Raw genomic sequence first — 23,186 nt, 5'->3', positions numbered from 1 at the left:
ATCTCTACATGTCTAACGGACAATGTAACTTGGATGAAGCAACACCATCTCCAGCCCTGCCTGGCAAATACGGACCTTCTAGTTATCCCAGCTTGACCATCTACTTCACACCCCATTTCTGTTTCAGTTTGGTTCACTATCACTAACACCTGCCAAGTCAGTATGCAACCTCGGGGTGATGACCGATGACCAGTGGTCTCTCAAGGACTAGGTTGCTATGATCTCTCTGTCTTGCAGATTCACCCTGTAGAATATTTGCAAGATCAGACCATATCTGACAGAGAATGCAGCACAACTTCTGGTTCAGGCTCTGGTCTTGTCATGGCTGGACTACTGCAACTCTCTGCTGGAAGAAGCTCCAACTTGTGTCACCAAGCCTCTGCAGATGATTGAAAATGCAGAGGCATATCTGGAGTTCAACCAGCAATGGTGGGGACGTCCTTTTCTTCAGATCACTGCACTGGCTTCCTGTAGCATCATGTATTAACACTAGAATCCCTGAAGCCTACGAAAAAAGTCGTAATCCCGGGCCACCTTTAATTTCTTTGTACCTTTCCATCAGTGTCTTTGTTTTGCAAAGCAGCCTGCTATCCCACATCCTGCCTCTTTATTTGGGTGTGAGGTGCCTGGAATTGTAAATTGAATGATTTTTTTTCTTTAGTTATATTCTTGAATAAAAGCACACGTTTATTTGATATTTGGAATAAGTCTTCACAAATTATATACTTTACCTCATTACTACTATAACATGGAAAAAGTTTCTGCTTTAGGTATGTGTTCTTGCCTCACATTTCCCTGTCATCCTACATTTATCCAGATTGTTGTAAACACGGGACACACATTAAATGTATGTATTCCAAATAAAGATATATTATTTACCCTATACAACTCCAGGCATCTCATACCCAGAACTTCAGCTGCGTTGGTGGGGATGAGATAGCAAGCTGCTTACTACTTGTGCTGACTGACACATTTGCAAAACAAAGACGCTGTTGAAGAAGTGTGAAGGAATTTAAGGTGGCCCAGGATTACAACTTTTTTCGTAGGCTTCAGGGATTCTACTGTTAAGATCAAATTCTTGATGGTCGTCTATAGAGTTGTCAGTGGATATGCACCTATATACTGTGTATGAAGACACTTGTGATGGCCTATGCCCCTTCTGGGCCAATAACATCTGCTGTTTATTGGGGTTTGGTGATACCACCTCAACATGGCATGAAATCCCAGTTCAGACTTTTTTCATGTGTGGCTCGTGGCTTGTGAAACTAGTTCCCCACCTCCATTCAAAACACCGACTACTCCCTCAATGTGCTTAAAAGGTATCTGAAGACTTGTTTGGTGAATTTCTGTTTAAGTCAAAATAGCTGTGAGGCACTACAAAGCAGATAATTATAACTAGCTTGTATTTTGTTTTGAACTCTTCACCTGTGGTAATTAATTTTGTACCCCTATCCTGTAACACTTGTTCCCAAATAGTTCCCTGACCGTTATTAGTTAATTGTGTTCTATTGTAAGTAGCTCTGGTTAAAAGTGCCTGCTAAGAAAATAAATGTAAAAGTGGTAAATTTTGTATTATGCAAACTTTATGTGATTTTCAAATGTTAATTGATTAACAACTAGCACTCTTTATGGGGCCACATACAGGGGACGGTTGTGCAGTTTCCTAAAGTGAAGCTTGCCACTTAGGATAATCGCCCCTTTCATCTTCTACCCTTTTTATTATGAAGAAGGGGTTTTCCCCACTTGCTGTTTAAATACTGTGCTCACAGGCTAAGGGGTACTTTTTTCCTTAGTTGATTAAAAACTGTTTACAGCACAAAGATTGTGTTGGGAAAGCATAGTGAAAATTCAATTTGTTTTTATTTAATATCCATGTCATCACGCAAGCTAACCTTTTGTGGTTTTAAACTTAGAAATCATAACAAAAATGTATCTAATTCTTAAATGTTTACTTACTTTCTCAAATGCACTCCTTTATTTCCTTGTAAAGCCAGATGACTTCTCTTAAGAGAAGTCTGAAGGTTGGTGACACGTGAAGGTTTAGTGATGTGGTGTTTGCTTCATCTTATCAGTGAATTTTGTTGCATATGTACTATAATAATGCAACATTTCCTGCATGTGTTTATTTTACAAGGTAATACAATTTTGGTTATTCTTCAGCAAGTGTAGGTTCATAGCACTTAAATATTTACTATTAACAGAAAACTTCTAATACATTCTAATGATAACTTGCATAAAAACAGTACAAGTAGCAAAGTAAACAGTAAAACAGGAACTAACTTTAATAGTTAAATATAAACAAAGCCATGCTAAAATATATTCCTGTTAAACAGAAGAACTTCAATATGGCTAGTTGACAATTGAAGAGAACAGTATACAAATGACTTTTAACAGTGGGTAATCCACTGTCTTGCACAAAATTTAGGCAATATTATTTAGCTTGGGCCTCATTCACACAGATGCATGATACTGCAAGTGTAGTTTCTGCATGCATTCTGGTGATATGTGTTCTTACACATTAATTCGAAATGTGCCTGGCTGTCTGGTGTCTATTTTCTGTTATGGCAAAGAACTTTCACAATAATAAGAACATACATTTTCCATTGTTAATTTATGACAAAGCCTACCATGTTTCTGGCTGGTTCAAGGGGAGAGAGCCCTTACAAAAAGCAATGCACTTTCATCCACAGTTACTGGATTGTAATGTGCATGAGGTCATTTTGTTCAAGATACAGGAAAGGGGAATTGCAAAAGAATGGCTAGGGAGCAGAATTAGTGTGTTGTATATTTTCCAATGTGCAGGATGGTGTGTTTTTCTGAGGACATTTTTATAAATGTATAACTAAAAATAACAGAATATAATTGATTTTATTTGTGTGTTGTGCATTTGGTAGCTGTGGAAAAAAACGAAACCCCACAGGTATGAATGAACCCCTCACTGTTCATTATAAAGAAAGAGTACAAAAGATAGTTATAAGCATATGACTTCAGTATCATAAAAAAAGATTAAGTATCCTTAAAAATATGGTAGAAATACTTACTTTCTGAATGAATTTTTCCACACTCTGTACAACATGCTTGTAAAACTAGAGAGAAAGAAAAAACAAAACAAACAAGATACTCCATTAATGTATACGAGTCATAGATTAAAAACTGGCACAACTTTGGCTTAATAGTTTTTCATATATTCTATTTGAAATTATCAACCAACAACACTTTATCCAATGAGGAATGCCACACAAAACTAATTCAAAAGTGAAATTTGCAAGTTAACAAGATTTATAAGTAGCTGAACAGACCTGGAAATTAATTAAAACAAATATTGCAATACTGTACACTCATGTGAAATGAAGAATACTACTCATATTCATATAAAGTATGTCAGTTTAGAATTTGCCAAATTAATTCTCGTACATATGCCATGTTCTATATTCAGACTGGATGTCCTACTTTTTGTAAACTCTGTACTTTTTGTAAACTCCGTCGAGAGTAAATTAACAAAATATTTTTATTTACCCTGAACGGTGACATTTATAAGGTTAGATTGTTATGTGCCAGTAACATTTTAAAATTATTTTCCCTTCCATCACTTTACACAATGTCATTACAAATATTCCAAAAATCTGCATTAAACCAAACATTCCAAGTTAAACTTGTCAGGTGGAAGAAAGGAGCTTCCGATTTCTGCTGTTTCTGTACTGAAGGCGAATCAGAATAACTGACAACTGTAAATATGAATTCTGCTACCTCTGCAAGATGCATACAATTACATGTTAAGTGACATAATCCTAGTGAACATTCCTTTCAAATTTGCGGTTTGTTACTTAACTTACCTGCAGTCTACTCCAAAATGTAATGTATTGCAATCTTTCTCCCCAAGACTGAAATTATGCTCAAGGGATATTTTAAATATTTAATTCAAAATTACAAAAAGTATGTCTTCATTTCATAATTATTATCTGTCAAACTAAATCTTGAAAAACCTCAGATTATGGTATGCTTAAAGAATAAGTAGTAGCGCATACTAAAAACAAAGCTGCCATCAAAGAGCTAACAGTACAACTCTCTAGTCTAAGACACTGATACTGTCAGATATAAATTTTGAAGGTAACATATATTCCCGAGTACATACAAATTTTTACAGAATGAAAAGAGCATTCAAGCAGCCAGCCTTTTTGAAGCAGAGCATCAATCCAAATACCCTAAGTTCTTGTCAATAAGCCGCGGCTTATCTAAGGAAAAAAGTTGTGAAAATGAAAAAATAGAATATCGGCTTATACATAAGTCCGGCTTATACATCCATCGCGGGGGTTGCGTTCCAGAGCCACCCGCGAAATAAGAATATCCGCGAAGTAGAAACCATATGTTTATATGGTTATTTTTATATTGTCATGCTTGGGTCACAGATTTGCGCAGAAACACAGGAGGTTGTAGAGAGACAGGAACGTTATTCAAACACTGCAAACAAACATTTGTCTCTTTTTCAAAAGTTTAAACTGTGCTCCATGACAAGACAGAGATGACAGTTCTGTCTCACAATTAAAAGAATGCAAACATATCTTCCTTTTCAAAGGAGTGCAAAGCAAGCAGTCAAAAAAAAAATCAATAGGGTTTTTTGGCTTTTAAGTATGCGAAGCACCGCCTGTACAAAGCTGTTGAAGGCGGCAGCTCACACCCCCTCTGTCAGGAGCAGGAAGAGAGAGGAAGAGAGAGAGAGAGAGAGATAGAGAGAGATAGAGAGAGATAGCGAGAGACAGATAAAAAAAATCAATACGTGCCCTTTGAGCTTTTAAGTATGCGAAGCTCCGTGCAGCATTTCTTTCAGGAAGCAGCTGCACACAGCCCCCCTGCTCACACCCCCCTACGTCAGCGCAAGAGAGAGAGAGAGAGAGAGAGAGAGAGAGAGAGAAAGTAAGCTGAATAGCTTCTCAGCCATCTGCCAATAGCGTCCCTTGTATGAAATCAACTGGGCAAACCAACTGAGGAAGCATGTACCAGAAATTAAAAGACCCATTGTCCGCAGAAATCCGCGATATATATTTAAATATGCTTACATATAAAATCACAATTTAAATGACCGCTACGCGCGCATGTTGACTCGGCGGCGCCGAGAGCAGAAAGAACGCGCTCCGGCCGCTCCAACCGCGCCATGCGGGGAGTGAGAGAGACGGCAATATCTCACACTCTCTCCCCCCTTAAAGAAATTAAATGGGCGCGAGTGAGACCACTGACCTCCCTCCCTTCTATTAGTTATAGGTTATAGTATGTTCGGCTTATCCATGAGTCCGGCTTATCTATGATACGATTTTATTTTAAAAATTCGTATGATTTTTGGTCTCCGGCTAATACATGAGTCCGGCTTATAGACAAGAACTTAGGGTAGTTAAATTCTGATCAAGATCCTTCTTGCCTAAGTTTCATGAATGAAATGGGAGAGAGAAATCCAAAGGAGTAATATGTACTGGTCAATATTCTGATATTGGTAAAATTTCCTTTTACATCTTGCAATATTTCTGTAAACTGAAGACATAATTTCTTTATATAGTCCATTAATTTAACTTTTTTTTTTTCCAAACATTTTACCCTTTACCAATTAGCATAGTTTACTAACATATTAAAAAAGAAACACACTATTTAATGTTATATCTTAAATACTTCAAATGTAAATGTTCTGCAGGTATGAAAGTAAGGTTAAGGAATATTGTTTCAGGGCATTTTGATTGAATGTCTTAACTTTATTAAATACAAATTGACTATCTGTATCACAATACCTAAAATTATGCAATGGCATAACAATTGCTAGTATATGTGCAAGTGTATGAAAGATGCTTTAACCTGTTCAACTGACAGATTTCAGGTAAACGCCTGAGGCTTAAAAGACATGTCAAGCTGGACAGGAGTGAAGTATATTCTAGGAAAGCCAAATGGCAAAGCAGGACCTTAGAATGATTTACACAACCAGTCTGTTCCAAGCTAAGCTTTTGCTTGAGCTATAACTTTCCTGTGTTTTGAAAAACTGTACAAATGTTAGCCACTTTGCCAGCTGACAATAAGCCAGGTGTGTTTGCTTACTTTTAATGAGAAGAGGGGAAGAAAATAGCTGCCTTTTGTTAAGTTTTATTCAATACAAATCTCAGTTCAGTTTTCAGTTTAGTTCAACTGGTGCTTTGATGCAAGAACAGAGCGTTTGCTTCAGTTGCTGCCTTTCTGACACTTTCTGGGAAGCAAACAGACATTTAAATGGAGCTGCTATCTATTTGGCTAATGGAAACCTGCAAAGGAGTTCTGTCTCTAAAATCTTTCCTTTTTACTTTTGATTAAAGATCTACAGTATAATCTGTAACAAAGAAACTACCATCTGGGAACACATGAAGGCTGTATAATTGTATTGCTTATATTTCCAGCTACTGGTTATTATGCTTTTTTTTGGAATCTGCACTTGGTTGTAAACTAGGTTGAAGTATAGAAGTAAAAATAAAACGCAATGCCAGTCAGTGAGCAGCCTGCCATTAGAGGTCCCTAGGGTTAAATAAGAGGTTACAGATAACATTTACATAACTAGTTTTGATATTTCTTCCTAATTTCAATTAAAAGAACCATAGTTTGTACCTTCTTTGTTAAGTAAATGCTACAGGTGAACTGATAACATAGAAAAAACACCATGGAAAGTAATATTATGAAAAAAATGCTAACAAGTATTTTTAATGATAAAATTGAAAAACGTGTTGAATATGGAAACCATGGATGGTCATATTTTTCTGTATCAATGTTAATGTTCTTCTGTTTTGCAATTTTCTTTTTAAATTCTGTTATGTTTTGTTAATACTATATATATTGTGGCATGTAGGCAGCTTGTGATGTGCTGTGCAGGAGCAGAAAGGGTGGAATGAATGTTGTAAGTGATGGGACTGGGTGAAGGGCTTCTGTTCTGTAAGGGGTGAACACACCTCTTAGGAAATGAGTTAAAGGAGAATTTAGGACAAAAAGGAAGGTGTGGCAGAAGGATGTTTTGAGTAGTGAGTCAGGTGACAATAAGCAGGAGTATTTGTGGTATAGAGACAAAAACAACGCAAGTGGCAGGAAATAAACTGATTGGTAGGGAAAGCTTTCTTTTATTCTTTTGGAGGTGTGCTCTGTAACACAGATAACAGAGTATAAGAAAGGGCACTGTTAGTTATGGAATGAAGACTAAGTAAAACGTAGAAAACTCTAGTACCCCCGAAATGTGTTTGCTTATTACGCTGGTTGTTACAATATAATATGAATTAATTTTGTTAATACTATATTTTCTTAATAGTTTTGTTTTGTAAATAAATACGACTATTCGCTAAACTAATTTACTGTATATCGTTTTTAACATAGCCTCAGTCCTGAATCCCTGATGGATAATCAAGGTTTTACTGTATATTATTATTAGATGTTTATGATTTTCACTTATGCACATCATTTCCTCAGTTATACGTCCAAGCTTGTACCTCTTTTTTTTTTTTTTTGGCTACAGCCATAGGCAGACAAAGTGCTAATAGAATTGTGTTTTATTTTAAATTATTACAGACAGCAATGACATTTATAAGCTGCACATTTAGGCTTCCCATGGAATAAACTGAATATTTTTTACTTTTGGGGTTCTTTCTGTCACTACTCACAGTTTGTGACCATAGGTGAGGGCACTAACATACTGTAGACCAACCAATAAATAAGAGAGCCATGCATTAGCTCTCTCTTCACTACGACTGACAGATACAACATCCACATTAAGGTTGTCAAAGTTATCGAATTACAGCCCAGTACTAACTCACAGGTGGTAATATGGCAACTTCAGCGGCACTGAAGCTTTCACAAGCACGCTTAATTGAAAAAGAGAGCAGCTAGAGTGCCCTCTGGAATTACTTCGGCTTTGGGGCAAATGGGAACAGAAAACCACAAGGTGCATACAAGCCTGTATGCCAGATGCTGTACTGCACAATACCAACTAAAAGGGTCAAAGCCTAAATGAAGACCTAAGAGGGAGATTACCCCAGGTGTTCACGGCACAAGCCCTTTACTTTCCTAAATGGCCCCCTAGGTGGCCACCTATGTCACTTGATGGATTGACCGGCTGTGCTTAACACTAGAATTACCAGAGCCTACGAAAAAACTCGTATATCCGGCCCACCTTAAATCGCTTCTTAAATCCGTTCACACCTCTCCGCCAGCATCCTTTGTCCTCTAAATGTGCTGATAAAAGACAAGCTGCCAGCAGCCGGCTATTCCATCCCCCCACCGACTTAGAACGTGAGCGAACTTTTCCCAGCTCATGCTTTGATTGATTATGTGGGAGTGAAGTGGAGTTTTACAGTGGAAATAAGAGATCGTTATTCTAAAGTAATCTGTGTAAACACATTGTTAAAACAGAAACTTTGTCATATTTTAGTAATAAATGTTACAAAATGTAGTAGGCATAAACTATAGAATATATAAAGCCCGAGTTCCAAAGATCAAATAAACACTTTCACAAAAGCTTCAAGAATGATTCAACAGCTTCTGTGGCGTAGCGCGCTAAGATTTGTCTCTTAGCGCAGAGCAACTTTTCCTTGCCTCACAGACCTGAGTTCGATTCCCCGCTGGGGATGAAGTGTTGCTCTTTTTTTCTTTTCTTTTAAACCTCAAACGGACATAAAATGTATACATTGGTATGCACTGTCAGTTACTGAGATCGTTATATTTTCATGTGGGATGCTCCTTTTCAAATATTTTTTTAACAATTGAGACTGCAATTAACAGGAACAACTGTCCTTATAACTTATTTTTAAGATCCATAACACACAGACAGACAGAGCACTGCGTCATAGAGAGACAGACAGGCAGAGAAGTCACTAGATATATAAATAAACAGGGAAGCCACGTGTACTGAAAGAAAAAAAGAACATGTGCGTTGTCCTTGCTACACTGAATAAGCGCAGGCGCTCTAACATCACCCCTCCACCCATCTGGGGTTAGAGCGCCTGCGCTTATTCAGTGCAGCAAGGACAACGCACATGTTCTTTTTTTCTTTCAGTACACGTGGCTTCCCTGTTTATTTATATATCTAGTGACTTCTCTGCCTGTCTGTCTCTCTATGACGCAGTGCTCTGTCTGTCTGTGTGTTATGGATCTTAAAAATAAGTTATAAGGACAGTTGTTCCTGTTAATTGCAGTCTCAATTGTTAAAAAAATATTTGAAAAGGAGCATCCCACATGAAAATATAACGATCTCAGTAACTGACAGTGCATACCAATGTATACATTTTATGTCCGTTTGAGGTTTAAAAGAAAAGAAAAAAAGAGCAACACTTCATCCCCAGCGGGGAATCGAACTCAGGTCTGTGAGGCAAGGAAAAGTTGCTCTTCGCTAAGAGACAAATCTTAGCGCGCTACGCCACAGAAGCTGTTGAATCATTCTTGAAGCTTTTGTGAAAGTGTTTATTTGATCTTTGGAACTCGGGCTTTATATATTCTATAGTTTATGCCTACTACATTTTGTAACATTTATTACTAAAATATGAAAAAGTTTCTGTTTTAACAATGTGTTTACACAGATTACTTTAGAATAATGATGTCTTATTTCCACTGTAAAACTCCACTTCACTCCCACATAATCAATCAAGCCGTGAGCTGGGAAAACTTCGCTCACGTTCTAAGTCGGTGGGGGGATGGAATAGCCGGCTGCTGGCAGCTTGTCTTTTATCAGCACATTTAGAGGACAAAGGATGCTGGCGGAGAGGTGTGAACGGATTTAAGAAGCGATTTAAGGTGGGCCGGATATACGAGTTTTTTCGTAGGCTCTGGTAATTCTAGTGTTAAAGGGCCATCATGCAAGTCAATACACAGAATTTTTCAGAGGTATCTTAACACTAGAATTACCAGAGCCTACGAAATAACTCGTAAATCCGGCCCACCTTAAATCCTTTCTCACCTCTCCATCAGCATCTTTTGTCCTGTAAATGTGTCGATAAGCAGCAAGCACACTGGTATCCCATCCCCCCGCCCACTGCCGCAGTTCAATTCACACAGAAGTTTCTCAGTGCTCAGTGTTTATCTTCGAGTGAAGTGCTGGAGCTTTATAGGGTAAAAAAAGTACATTGTCATTTGGAATACACACATTTCAAGTGTGTTCCGTGTCAACAATAACTGCATTTAATTTTTTTTTTTTTTTTAAACTGCAGGTGCATTTTATTCTATCCTGTTCATTCAAAGGCAACAGTCTTTAGCACTGAGGCTTCATCACTCCCTTGATTTATAAGCCGTCACTGCGAAGTGTACAGAAACGGCAATAACGCGGGTTGTAAACGACAATCTGATACCCTGTGATGAAGGAAACTCCACTGTAATCATGTTGTTGGAAGATAGATAGATAGATAGGATAGATAGATAGGATACTTTATTAATCCCAAGGGGAAATTCACATACTCCTGCAGCACCTTATTCATACAAAAAACAATATTAAATTAAAGATTGATAATAATGCAGGTAAAGACAGACACTAACTTTATATAATGTTAACGTTTACCCGTAACGTAAAATTTTATTACATGCCATTTTAAAATTAAATTTCATCATATTTACTATATAATGTAAGGCACTGTACAGGTGCTGGTCATAAAATTAGAATATCATGACAAAGTTGATTGATTTCAGTAATTCCATTCAAAAAGTGAAACTTGTATATTAGATTCATTCATTACACACAGACTGATGTATTTCAAATTTTTATTTCTTTTAATTTTGATGATTATAACTGACAACTAATGAAAGTCCCAAATTCAGTATCTCGGAAAATTAGAATATTGTGAAAAGGTTCAATACTGAAGACACCTGGTGCCACACTCTAATCAGTTAATTAACTCAAAACACCTGCAAAAGCCTTTAAATGGTCTCTCAGTCTAGTTTTGTAGGCTACACAATCATGGGGAAGACTGCTGACTTGACAGTTGTCCAAAAGACGACCATTGACACCTTGCACAAGGAGGGCAAGACACAAAAGGTCATTGCTAAAGAGGCTGGCTGGTCACAGAGCTCTGTGTCCAAGCACATTAATAGAGAGGCGAAGGGAAGGACAAGATGTGGTAGAAAAAAAGTGTACAAGCAATAGGGATAACTGCACCCTGGAGAGGATTGTGAAACAAAACCCATTCAAAAATGTGGGGGAGATTCACAAAGAGTGAACTGCAGCTGGAGTCAGTGCTTCAAGAACCACCACGCACAGACGTATGCAACACATGGGTTTCAGCTGTCGCATTCCTTGTGTCAAGCCACTCTTGAACAAGAGACAGCGTCAGAAGCGTCTCGCCTTTGAACTGCTGCTGAGTGGTCCAAAGTTATGTTCTCTGATGAAAGTTAATTTTGCATTTCCTTTGAAAATCAAGGTCCCAGAGTCTGGAGGAAGAGAGGAGAGGCACAGAATCCATGTTGCGTGAGGTCCAGTGTAAAGTTTTCACAGTCAGTGATGGTTTGGGGTGCCATGTCATCTGCTGGTGTTGGTCCATTGTGTTTTCTGAGGTCCAAGGTCAACGCAGCCGTCTACCAGGAAGTTTTAGAGCACTTCATGCTTCCTGCTGCTGATGAACTTTATGGAGATGCAGATTTCATTTTCCAACAGGACCTAGCACCTGCACACAGTACCTGGTTTAAGGACCATGGTATCCCTGTTCTTGATTGGCCAGCAAACTCGCCTGACCTTAACCCCATAGAAAATCTATGGGGTATTGTGAAGAGGAAGATGCAATACGCCAGACCCAACAATTCAGAAGAGCTGAAGGCCACTATCAGAGCAACATGGGCTCTCATAACACCTGAGCAGTGCCACAGACTGATCGACTCCATGCCACGCCGCATTGCTGCAGTAATCCAGGCCAAAGGAGCCCCAACTAAATATTGAGTGCTGTACATGCTCATACTTTTCATGTTCATACCTTTCAGTTGGCCAACATTTCTAAAAATCCTTTTTATGCATTGGTCTTAACTGATATTCTAATTTTCTGAGATACTGAATTTGGGACTTTCATTAGTTGTCAGTTATAATCATCAACATTAAAAGAAAAACATTTGAAATATATCAGTCTGTGTGTAATGAATGAATCTAATATACAAGTTTCACTTTTTGAATGGAATTACTGAAATAAATCAACTTTGTCATGATATTCTAATTTTATGACCAGCACCTGTAAATTTTCAGCACTTAATTGCACAAATAGTGGTGTAACTGTTCCATGTGCTCATATACTTCATGTTATGTTTCAGAGCATGTATTTAATACATCAGAGCTCATTTTTAGCCCAACAAAAGCATGCCTCATAGAAGAATATGTTAACATGTTAGTCTTGCTTGCCAAAGATTTGGAAGGTTACAAGGATATACAGTAATCCCTCTCTGTATCGCGCTTCGACTTTCGCGGCTTCACTCTATCGCGGATTTTATATGTAAGCATATCTAAATATATAACGCTGGTTTTTCACTGCTTCTCAGGTTTCTGTGGACAATGGGTCTTTTTACTTCTGATACATGCTTCCTGTTGGTTTGACAAGTTGATTTCATACAAAGGACGCTATTGGGGGATGGCTGAGAAGCTACCCAATCAGAGCACACAGTTAAGTTCCTATGTGCTGATTGGCTCAGTGACGGAGCGCCGAATTCAATTCCGCTGCGTTAACCAGGAAGTGTCGTCTCACTCATTCAGCATCAAGTGTTTCGCTGTGTAAAGAGTTAACTTTTGTGCTCTTTTGTGTTTCTTTGTGCATAGTCAAGCCCTTCGTTATGGCTCCAAAACGATCTGCTCCTGCTACTGCTTCAGGGGCCGTGCCCAAGCGCAAATGGAAGATGCTAACGATTGCCGAAAAGGTAAAAGTTTTGGATATGCTGAAGGCAGGGAACAGCTACACCACTGTAGGACGCCATTACGGCATCAATGAGTCCAGGATTCTTTTTATTTAAAAAGGAGGAAAAGCATATAAGATCTACGGCCGCAGTGTCCTTTAACCAGGGCATCAAATGAGTTGTAAGTGGATGTAATAAGGCGGTACTCCGGATGGAATCTGCTTTAGGGATTTGGATTGAAGACTGCCGGAAGAAGAACAACGGTGATGCTACACAATTGCCTGAAGAGGCTCCTTTAGAAGAGCCGTAACGCTCTCCTTTGTTGTGCAGTAAAATTAAACTCATCGTTATTGGACAAGTCGTTGTGTCATTGTTGGTGAGTAACCATAATTAATTTTCTACGTACAGTACTTATTACATGTACATAGTTTAGTTTCACTGTACACACATTTTACTGTATACAATTTTTCTTGCATTGTACGTAGTGGCCTATCTGTCATAATGGCTGTAACATATGTGATATCGGAGACGCTCGATATCTTTAAAATAATACTTAGGTTTTACTGTATATAAAAAGTGTATTTACATACGTACATAATTTCAACGAATCTTACCTAATATCTAAGAGAATACAAAGGGTTTATGCTGTATAATTGTGCGGGAAATGTTTATAATAGTGTGGGAGAGTTTATAAGGGCTTAAAATATATAAAAATAAGCATATGACCATATGGTTTTTACTTTGCAGATTTTCACCTTTTGCGGGGGGTTCTGGAACGCAACCCCCACAATCGAGGAGGGATTACTGTAATAGTTTATTTACACAAAAATGTAATGTACATTGTTTGCATTTATGCAAAGCCTTTAAAAGTGTTAGTAGTCTGTGTGTTACTGAACAACTGTTCAGAAAAGACCATATTAATGTTCTTTTTACTTGAATGTTTATGTACAGCCCCAATTCCAAAAAAGTTGGGACGTTGTGTAAAACGTAAATAAAAACAGAATGCAATGATTTCCAAATTTCACAAACCCAATTACAATAGATTGCAATACTTTACCAAGTACCATTCAATGTACAAATTTCATTGTACTACCTCAGTAATAGTATTTGTTTTCATCGATGTAAAACACCGGTTGACAGAATTTAAATGTCCTTTACCTTTTACTGTTCACAGAACTTTACTCTTACCTTTTACAAAAGACTGCACCATCTAATGTATTTTCATTTAAAGACTAAAATTTCAATTTGTTTTCATCAATATAAATATTTATTGCATACATAATTGCAATTTAAATATTTTTTTATTGAGTTACATAATATAATGTTTTGGGTATCGAAAATAGTATTGAAATTTAAATACTTTTCTTAGTATCGTATCAAAGTTTGAATATTTGGTAGTGTGGTAACCCTAGTACATATAACTGCAGATGTTGCACTGATACAGTATGCCAGTCAATCTCCCGCTCCCTCCTTGCCGCACCTGTGAATAAGATCCCCAGGTACTTAAATTCCTCCACTTGAGGCAGCACCTCATGCCCAACTTGGGGAAAGCACACCACCCTTTTCAGGCTGAAAATCATGACAACAGACTTGGAAGTGCTAATCCTTGTTCATGGTTACTTCACAATTATGTGCAAACCATTCCAGAGCATGTCTAAGACTACCATCCAATACATGCAGCAAGACAAAATCTTCCACAAAAAAACAGAGTGGCAATCCTGAGGTTGCCATACTGAATATACTACACTCCTTAGATGTGCCTAGAAATTTTCCCCATGAAAATTAAACTGGATCAGTGGCAAAGGATAGCTCTGGTACAGTCCCACACCCATTGGGAACAAGATTGACTTATTGCCAGAAAAGCAAACCAAGCCTGTGCTCTGGTCGTATAGAGACTGAATAGTCCACAGGAGCAAGCCCATCACCACTCAAAGAACACCCCAAGAGACTTGGTTGTATGCCTTTTCCGAGTCCACAAAAGACTGGTTGAGTATACTCCTATGAACTCTTTAGGGGGGTAAAAAAAATGTTTCCCCCCTGAATATACTGTCAAATTTAAACTTTCAGGAAGGGAACCAGTTGTAACAGATGCTATGGTTATAACACTGGCAGCTTTAGTTGTTTATACTGGGATCCAAAAGTGTAGCCGCGCAGAATTTTTCCCATGATATGATGCTTGTTTTGAGCGCATGCCGTTTAGGTGCCCACTGCTTGATTAAATTCCCACAGTTTAGCAGTACTGTTCAAAGTTAAAATCTGTCCCCAGTGATTTCACTTTAAGACAAACCTTTACACTGTAGTGGATTCATTATCTTTACAGCCCAGAAAGTACCACCAATTACCAGTACACTCTAAATATCAATGATATTCTAGTAAAACTACACAGATTCACTATTAAGATGTTTACATACTACTTACCAAATTAAAAAAATGAAGTTTACCTATATAATTAAGGGAAAGGTATTTAACAAATGAAGACATTTATTATTTGAACAAACTTTGACTGTAGTGCCTTCAGAACATGCCCAATAAACACTATGACATAGTTCTCCATTTAAGAATTGGCCACTGCGTACATTTCTCTTGTTCCTAATCTTTTAATCTTCAATGGATTTTCTTCTACTGCTTACTGTAGCAAGACTAAAAAAAATATATTGACTAGTGATTTTTCTGCATGATATATCTGGAGAAACATTGCAACAATAGCTTGTTTTTTAAAGCATGGTAAATAAAGTTAAGAGTTAGACTGGATCAAAGTTAAAATGTTATCACCATAAACAAGACTTACACAAATTTCTGTACTTCTTGTACACTTGCACCTTATTACTGTAGTTTGTGGTTGTGGCAGAAAGTGACAATGAATGGGTAGGAGTAATTCTTCATTTTCATAAACTTTATAATACACTGGTGTCAAACCCAGAATTTATCAGGTATGGGTCACCACATTATGACTGGCATAGCCATTTATGCATACACCCTTTCGCTGACTATGCAAGTTTAAGTGATGCTAAAGATTCAACTCACCAGCACTTTTGGACTTTGAAAAAACACAAAACATATGCGGGGTAGTGTGAGATGAGCACAACATACCACAGCCATTTCAAATTAATTATGTTAAAAAATGTTATCTTTTTTAAACCTGCCAGCCTTCAACTCCTCCAAAACAGCAAACTTACTGGTACAGAAGATGACCAGTTAAAGCCTGGAGTAAAATGAAGTGGTTTCCCTTTCGGTTGTAATAATCCTCATAGGGATAAGCATTCCATCACTTACATAACCACACATGGGAACAACCAATCTCCTTTCAAATCCACCAACAATTTCACAGAATCACTTTCCTCATTGGACACTGAAGTACATCTCCTGCAGGGATGATCAGAGAGCACAACACACTTTCCAGTCACACTGGCTTACTAATAGTTTGCTTATTCCTAAGGGATCAGATAAGTTGCCAGAGGCAACCTATCATTATGCCAATACTGTACAACATGCTGTATTCTCAGCAGTCTTTTGTAAGTACAGAAAAATATGAGGTGATACAGCTGGAGACCCAACAACCAGTGATGGTCACTAAACGATGAAACTAGGTTTTTATCTCATTAGTCTTACAATATTCACACATCCAGACCAAGCACGACACACCACTTTGATGCTGCACACTTGAAGCATTATGTAACATTCTCTACTTCTTGTCTTCACTTTAGTAATATTCTACAGATGGGTTCCAAAGCACACCTCCATTATCAGTAAATATGTATGGAGTGAACAAAATGCTGTCACACCCATCATGTTTAACCCAAATACAAAGGAAGTTTCAGGTTATTAATTTGCGCTATGCGGGAGAAAAGTAATCAGATTTGTATTTGTCTGATAAAGACATATGCACTTTCTGCCACTTCTTCACTGTTTCCTTATCAAAGTAATGTGCAGGTCATTATTCAGTCTGATTTTTGAAATGCCCAGTCTGTCAGCTTTTAAAAGAGCAGTTTTGTCTAAGGCATATACAGTAGGTGTTGCTTACATATTAAATTGTCTTATTAAGCAATTATATTTGTCAATAAATACATGTTAACCTGCTGTGTTTGCTGTCAATTTATTACAGTCAGCTCTTCACATCTGCGGATTCAGCCAACCGCAGACTGAAAATGTTCAGAAGAACAACAAATTTCAGAAAGTTCTAAAAATCTGAACTTAAGTGTGACACACGCCAAGCACTATGCTAAATCTGCATGACTGAAGTGATGTTGTATGTAGGCACACCTTGCTGTAGGTTCTTGCCTAACACAAGTATAAAAACATACCTACAACCAATGCAAGATTTATTTGATGATGGAAAAAAAAAGAAGCAACTGCATTTACAAATGTGAAACCTCAACCTTTAATGCATGAAAATACTCAGCCCTCAACATCCACAGATCCTGATGTTAATGAGGTTGTGACCTCAGGGTCCAGACCTGTTAGGGCCATGGTCCTCAAGTGGCCACAGACTGCCCAAAGGTTTGGGAATACTTGGAGAACCTGGACATTAACAGACATTTGCGCAGCAGGTAGAGGGAACAGCACTTAGAGAACACTTTGATCACCTTGGCTACTACAGCCCACTTGGCCAAATTCATGTCTGCAAACAAGTCTCACATTTGGACCCGGGGCTTGGGAAGGTTCACAATGACCCTGGGGAACAGTGTTACATCCCAGTTGCCTCTGACCCAAATAGTGAGGTGGAGCCAGAGATAAGGTTACAAAGGCACAAGGCAGTTGCGAGGGAAAAGCGTCACTGAAAACCTGAGTGGCATGGAAGAAAAAGTACTCAAGAAGCCAGGCCACTCACCAACAGTAAGCATGAAGTGACTGATTCCATTCCTCTGTCACTCACACCCCTTGCATTGTTACTGTATTACTGAGCATCCTCCAAAGCGTCAACATCTGTTTTCGGACTGTTAACACAGTGTGTGTGTGTGTGTGTGTGTGTGTGTGTGTATATGTGAGAGAGAGAATAATTCATATTTTCAATATGTACTGCATTATAAATATTCTGTTTTATTCCATGAATTTCTTTTTCAGGTCATTAAACAAAAGCAATCTGTGTTGAAAATATTATTATACGTAAGATGCAACATAACATTTTCTATGTAGTTAGGCATATCAACGGCTGTGTCTGTACTGTACATGTATAGACTCTTCTCTTTTTATTATTCCCTAAAGTACTACATAAAAACTATTTACATAGTAGGTATTGCAAGTAATCTAGACATTATATTAAAGTACACGGGAGGATGTGCATAGGCATTATGCAAATACTAGGCTGTTTTATGTTATAAGAGACTTCACATTCATGGATCTTTATATCTGCTGTAGGGATGGGGAATAAAAATACAAAACAATTTTCAGGTCGGTTGGGTGTGCAGTGGGTATCAAAAAGAAGGGGGTCAATACAATACAATACACAGAACTGAACAAATCCTCAATACAGTATAAAAATAAACATTTTACAAGTATGGACCAGAATTTAACAGTAGATGATATCCCATAATATGATTTGGATTTGTTTAGAGTTCTAGAGACCTCAGCCATCAAGCTGCCGCCCCCATTTGGCCATTCTACAGCTGAAACAGTGCTGGCAAGCCAATCCAATGAAAGGACCCCTCTACACCACGATTCCTGTGATCGTCCATCAGGGATGACTTTACCTTAGGCAGGCAGAACAACTTGGCAGGTGGGCTGTGGCACCAAGTGCCACATTTGAGTACCAACAATGAGAAACAGAATAGGTGAGGGTTAGTAACAAATTGTAACTATCATGTTACGTATGTTTTAGTGCTAATGACTAACAACAGAGATGCAGTCTGTACAGTTAATCAGCAGCTCTAGTCAGGATATGCTAAACTGAAGTAGTGAGTCTTCAGCTGGGATTTGAAAGCTGAGACCAAAGGGGCATCTCTTATAGTAGCAGGCAGACCATTCCACAGTTTAGGGGCCCTGTAACTAAAAGCTCGACCTCCCACTGTTATTTTATTAATCCTTGGAATCATAAGCAGATCGGCATCTTGAGATCATAATGTGCGCTCTGGTTTGCAAGTCATGATAAGTCCAGACAAGTAAGACTGACCTTTGCCATTTAATGCTTTATATGTTAAAAGGAGGAATTTGAAATCTGCCCTAAACTTAACCAGGAGCCAGTGAAAGGATTTAAGAACTGGAGTTATGTGTTCATATTTTCTTGTTCTTGTAATAATTCTTGCAGCAGCATTTTGGATTAACTGGAGGCTATATAAAGAACAGTTTGAACATCCAGTGAACACCGCATTCAAGTAGTCAATCCTACTAGAAATAAATGCATGAATTATTTTCTCAGAATCCTGTTTATTTAGAAAGCGCCTTAATTTGCCAACAATTTTAAGATGGAAGAACATGATTTGGACAACTTTGTAATACAGTGATCCCTCGCTATATCGCGCTTCACCTTTCGCGGCTTCACTCCATCGCGGATTTTATATGTAAGCATATTTAAATATATATCGTGGATTTTTTGCTGGTTCACGGATTTCTGCGGACAATGGGTCTTTTAATTTCTGGTACATGCTTCCTCAGTTGGTTTGCCCAGTTGATTTCATACAAGGGACGCTATTGGCAGATGGCTGAGAAGCTAGATTGCTTACTTTTCTCTCTCTCTTGCGCTGACTATCTGTGATCCTGACATATGGGGATTGAGCAGGGGGGCTGTTCGTACACCAGACGATAAGGACGCTCGTCTAAAAATGCTGAAAGATTATCTTCACGTTACTATCTTTTGTGCAGCTGCTTCCTGAAACGACATGCTGCACAGTGCTTCGCATACTTAAAAGATCGAAGGGCACGTATTGATTTTTGACTGAAAAACAAACTCTGTCTGTCTGTCTGTCTCTCTCTCTCTCTCCCTGCTCCTGACGGAGGGGGTGTGAGCTGCCGCCTTCAACAGCTTTGTGCCGCGGTGCTTCGCATACCTAAAAGCCAAACAGCACCATTGATTTGTTTGCTAGAGATTGTTTTCTCTATCTATGTGACATTCTGTGTTCCTGACACGCACTCCTTTGAAGAGGAAGATATGTTTGCATTCTTTTAATTGTGAGACAGAACTGTCATCTCTGTCTTGTCATGGAGCACAGTTTAAACTTTTGAAAAAGAGACAAATGTTTGTTTGCAGTGTTTGAATAACGTTCCTGTCTCTCTACAACCTCCTGTGTTTCTGCACAAATCTGTGACCCAAGCATGACAATATAAAAATAACCATATAAACATATGGTTTCTACTTCGCGGATTTTCTTATTTCGCGGGTGGCTCTGGAACACAACCCCCGCGATGGAGGAGGGATTACTGTATGTGCTTTAAATGACTTGCTAGACTCAAAGATAATAGATTGCGGGCTGGTTCAGTGAAATTAATGGTGATTCCAACCGAGTTAAATGAGGACAAAATATTGTTGTGATCAGCGTCACTCCCTCCAACAATTAACATCTGTTTTATCTGTGTTTAAAGACAAGTAGTTCTCATCCATCCACTCCTTTAATTCACTAACACAACTAATTAAAGACAACATTGGAGAAACTTCGTTTGATTTAAATGAAAGGTAGAACTGGGTGTCATCTGCATACGAGTGAAAATTAACATTATGTTTCCTAATGATAGATCCCAGTGGAAGCATGTAAAGTGAAAACAGTAAAGGTCCCAGTTCTGAGCCCTGTGGGACACCATATCTCACTTCTGTGTATAATGATGGAGTACTGTCAGCACATTTCTGTACATATTGGAATCGATTTGATAAATAAGAACTAAACCAAGCGAGCACAGTGCCTGTAAGCCCATCATCATTTTCTAGCCTATGCAGTAAAATAGAATGGTCAGTGGTGTCAAATGCTGCACTTAAGTTTAACAACTTACAGTGTAGTTAATTACAGTGGAGTAATTAATTACAGTGGCGTTTCCTTCATCAGAGGATATCAGAATGTCGTTTACAAACTGCGTTAGTGCCGTTTCTGTACTGTGACCAGTGCGGAAACCAGACTGGAATTTCTCAAATAAACTGTAATGCGTAAAGTGTGACTGAAGCTGATTGGCGACTACTTTTTCTAGTATTTTAGAGAGAAAGGGTAAATTTGAAATAGGCCTATAATTATTTAGTATGTGTGGGTTTAGGTCTGACTTTCTCCCTCAATGTAATTATGAATAGCAAACATGTCACTCTGACTCTTGAACAAAATCACACTAGATAAGGAAATAATCTTTCCCAAAATGTCTTGTTGGCTATGAATTTACAAAGACTTGTCAAACAAACAGTTGTTTCTTTGTGTATCAAATAAACATTTGTATATTACACATGCTTTTACAGAGATGTAATGAAAAAATATATATATTTTTAAACTCTTTGTGTATTATGTGTTTCTTAATGACCCATTAAAAGCTTTGATAGAAGTATTCTAACAATGATGCAATTTGCCTGGTTGAACATGTTGCAGGTATAAAAGTTTATTCAAGTTGACAACTGCAGAACAAAAAAGTAAGCTTAGACTATCAATGAGTTGGCGGACATTTTTTAGTGAATGAAGTAATTTGGCTCAGCTCATAAGCAACACCAGATCTACTGGATCCCAAACAGCTTTTCAGAATACAATTTTCCAAAATTATGACTTATGATTAGTGCTCCTGTATTCTATATGTTATTAAATAGATTCAAATGCTACTTTTTAGAAATGGTTACTTATCTTGATTTCAAGCTTACTGTCTTAGCTTATTCACCTCCATGATCTTTTGCGTTTGTCTTCAGAATCTGCTAACATAAGACACTAGTGTCGGTGTCATGATAAGTGGAAGTATGGAAGATGTGCACATTTAAATTTGCCTGTAGACTACCAAGTCTAATGAGCAGATACTCTTTCTTTCAGGCCATGATGTGTGTAAGTCAAACAGGTAAAACATTTAAAAGCAAAAAGTAACAATAAATAAAGAGGATAAGCTTATGGCATGCACACTCCTGGATGTATAACAATAATAATCTGCATTATATAGTACATAATATATGCAGATAAATACTGCATATTGCAAATTCATTAATGCATGCATCTCCCAAGATATACAGTATACACGTGGACAGATTAATTTACTCGTTCAATAATCCTCCAAAAAAAATTCTTATTCATTTAATTAAGGTTGAGGACACCATAGTGCATCACCAGATGATACTGCGTAACTGTTGACAGTGAAGTCTGTTCATATTCAAGTCAACATGGACTATTTTATCTTTATAAGCATCAACTTAACAATTAAACACACGTGCTCACAGCACCTAGAAGTGTAAAGGTAAGCGAGAGTGACAAATGGCAGATGTCTCTGTGCTTTGTGTTAAAAAAAAAAAAAGTTATTTAACCTGTTTAAAGTATAAATTAAAACATGCTCATGAAAATATTGGAAGTCGTTCATCTTTGCTGCCCACATATCAACTGTTACTGTTCTAGAAAATCCATAATGCCCGACGCTTAATCCTGCTTCCTCCACAGAGGGCATGTCCGTCAGGCTCAGGAGTTCCTTCCACCACCAGATTTAATCCTCAGTTGGGGTCGGTATTTTTCCACCCTTGCTGAGAATAGCTTGGGTGAAGCCCCATCTTCCCCTTCCAAGTCAAAAGATGGTTTGTCAGAATCCCTTTGAGCTCAACTGACAGTCACTTTTAATAGTCTCTCCAAACTCCTCCTACACCAAGGTTTTTGCATCCCAGAATGCCAAGGCTGCAGCTTTTTTGTCCTGTCGATACCCACCTGCTGCTTTGGGAGTCTCCTATGTTAACCATACACAGAAGACCTCTTTCTTCACCCTCATCTCCAGAGTCCACCAATGGACCCTTGGGGTGCCACCTCGAGATGTACCTAGAGCATACAGGCAGCAGCTCTTTCATAATGGAGGCTTTGAACAAGGTCAATTTGGACTCTTGTGTCTCTCACGTCCCATATGACACAAGAAAAGCTCTTTCAGTGGTGGGAGCCGAGTTTTTTGGAGAGGGGCCTACCCCAGACGTTCTCAGTCAACCCTCAGTACTCACTTAAGCTTTCCAGGTGTGTCCTCCAGCATCTGATCCAACTCGAAACCAGATGGTGATCATTTTACAGCTCTTCCCCTTTCTTTACCTAAGAGTCCAGAGCGGCCACAGGCCAGATGATACAATTATAAAATCGATAATAGATCTTTGACCTAAGGTGCTATGGTACCAAATACATTTATGAGCCACCTTAAGTTTGAACATGGTGTGTTTTAAAGACAAACCACGCCTAGTACGGGTTTAGATCAGTCAGGCCGTTCCTCCCAATCACCCCCTCCGGAGTCCTCCATTA

The 23,186-nt window shown here is 38.2% G+C and overlaps 1 protein-coding gene across 38 annotated transcripts in view; it reads right to left on the bottom strand.

Moving 5' to 3' along the window:
* scaf8 (SR-related CTD-associated factor 8) overlaps nucleotides 1–23,186 on the bottom strand; it is a 314,948-nt gene that overhangs the window by 250,089 nt on the left and 41,673 nt on the right. For 34 of the 38 annotated variants that reach the window (XR_007934521.1, XM_051925175.1, XM_051925177.1 and 31 more), the window contains exon 3: nucleotides 3,042–3,086. The exons of the other annotated variants lie outside the window; for them this stretch is intronic. Coding sequence is in view for 30 of the 34 variants with exons in the window: in XM_051925175.1 (XP_051781135.1) it covers nucleotides 3,042–3,086 (45 nt within the window). In the remaining 4 variants the exon portion in view is untranslated. The remainder of the gene's footprint in view (nucleotides 1–3,041; nucleotides 3,087–23,186) is intronic. 38 annotated transcript variants of the gene reach the window in all.

This window comes from Erpetoichthys calabaricus, chromosome 3 (assembly GCF_900747795.2).
Source record: "Erpetoichthys calabaricus chromosome 3, fErpCal1.3, whole genome shotgun sequence".
Taxonomy (NCBI): Eukaryota; Metazoa; Chordata; class Cladistia; order Polypteriformes; family Polypteridae; genus Erpetoichthys; species Erpetoichthys calabaricus.
Note: the sequence above shows the minus strand (reverse complement) of the source record. Positions and strands in the feature narration are given on the sequence as shown.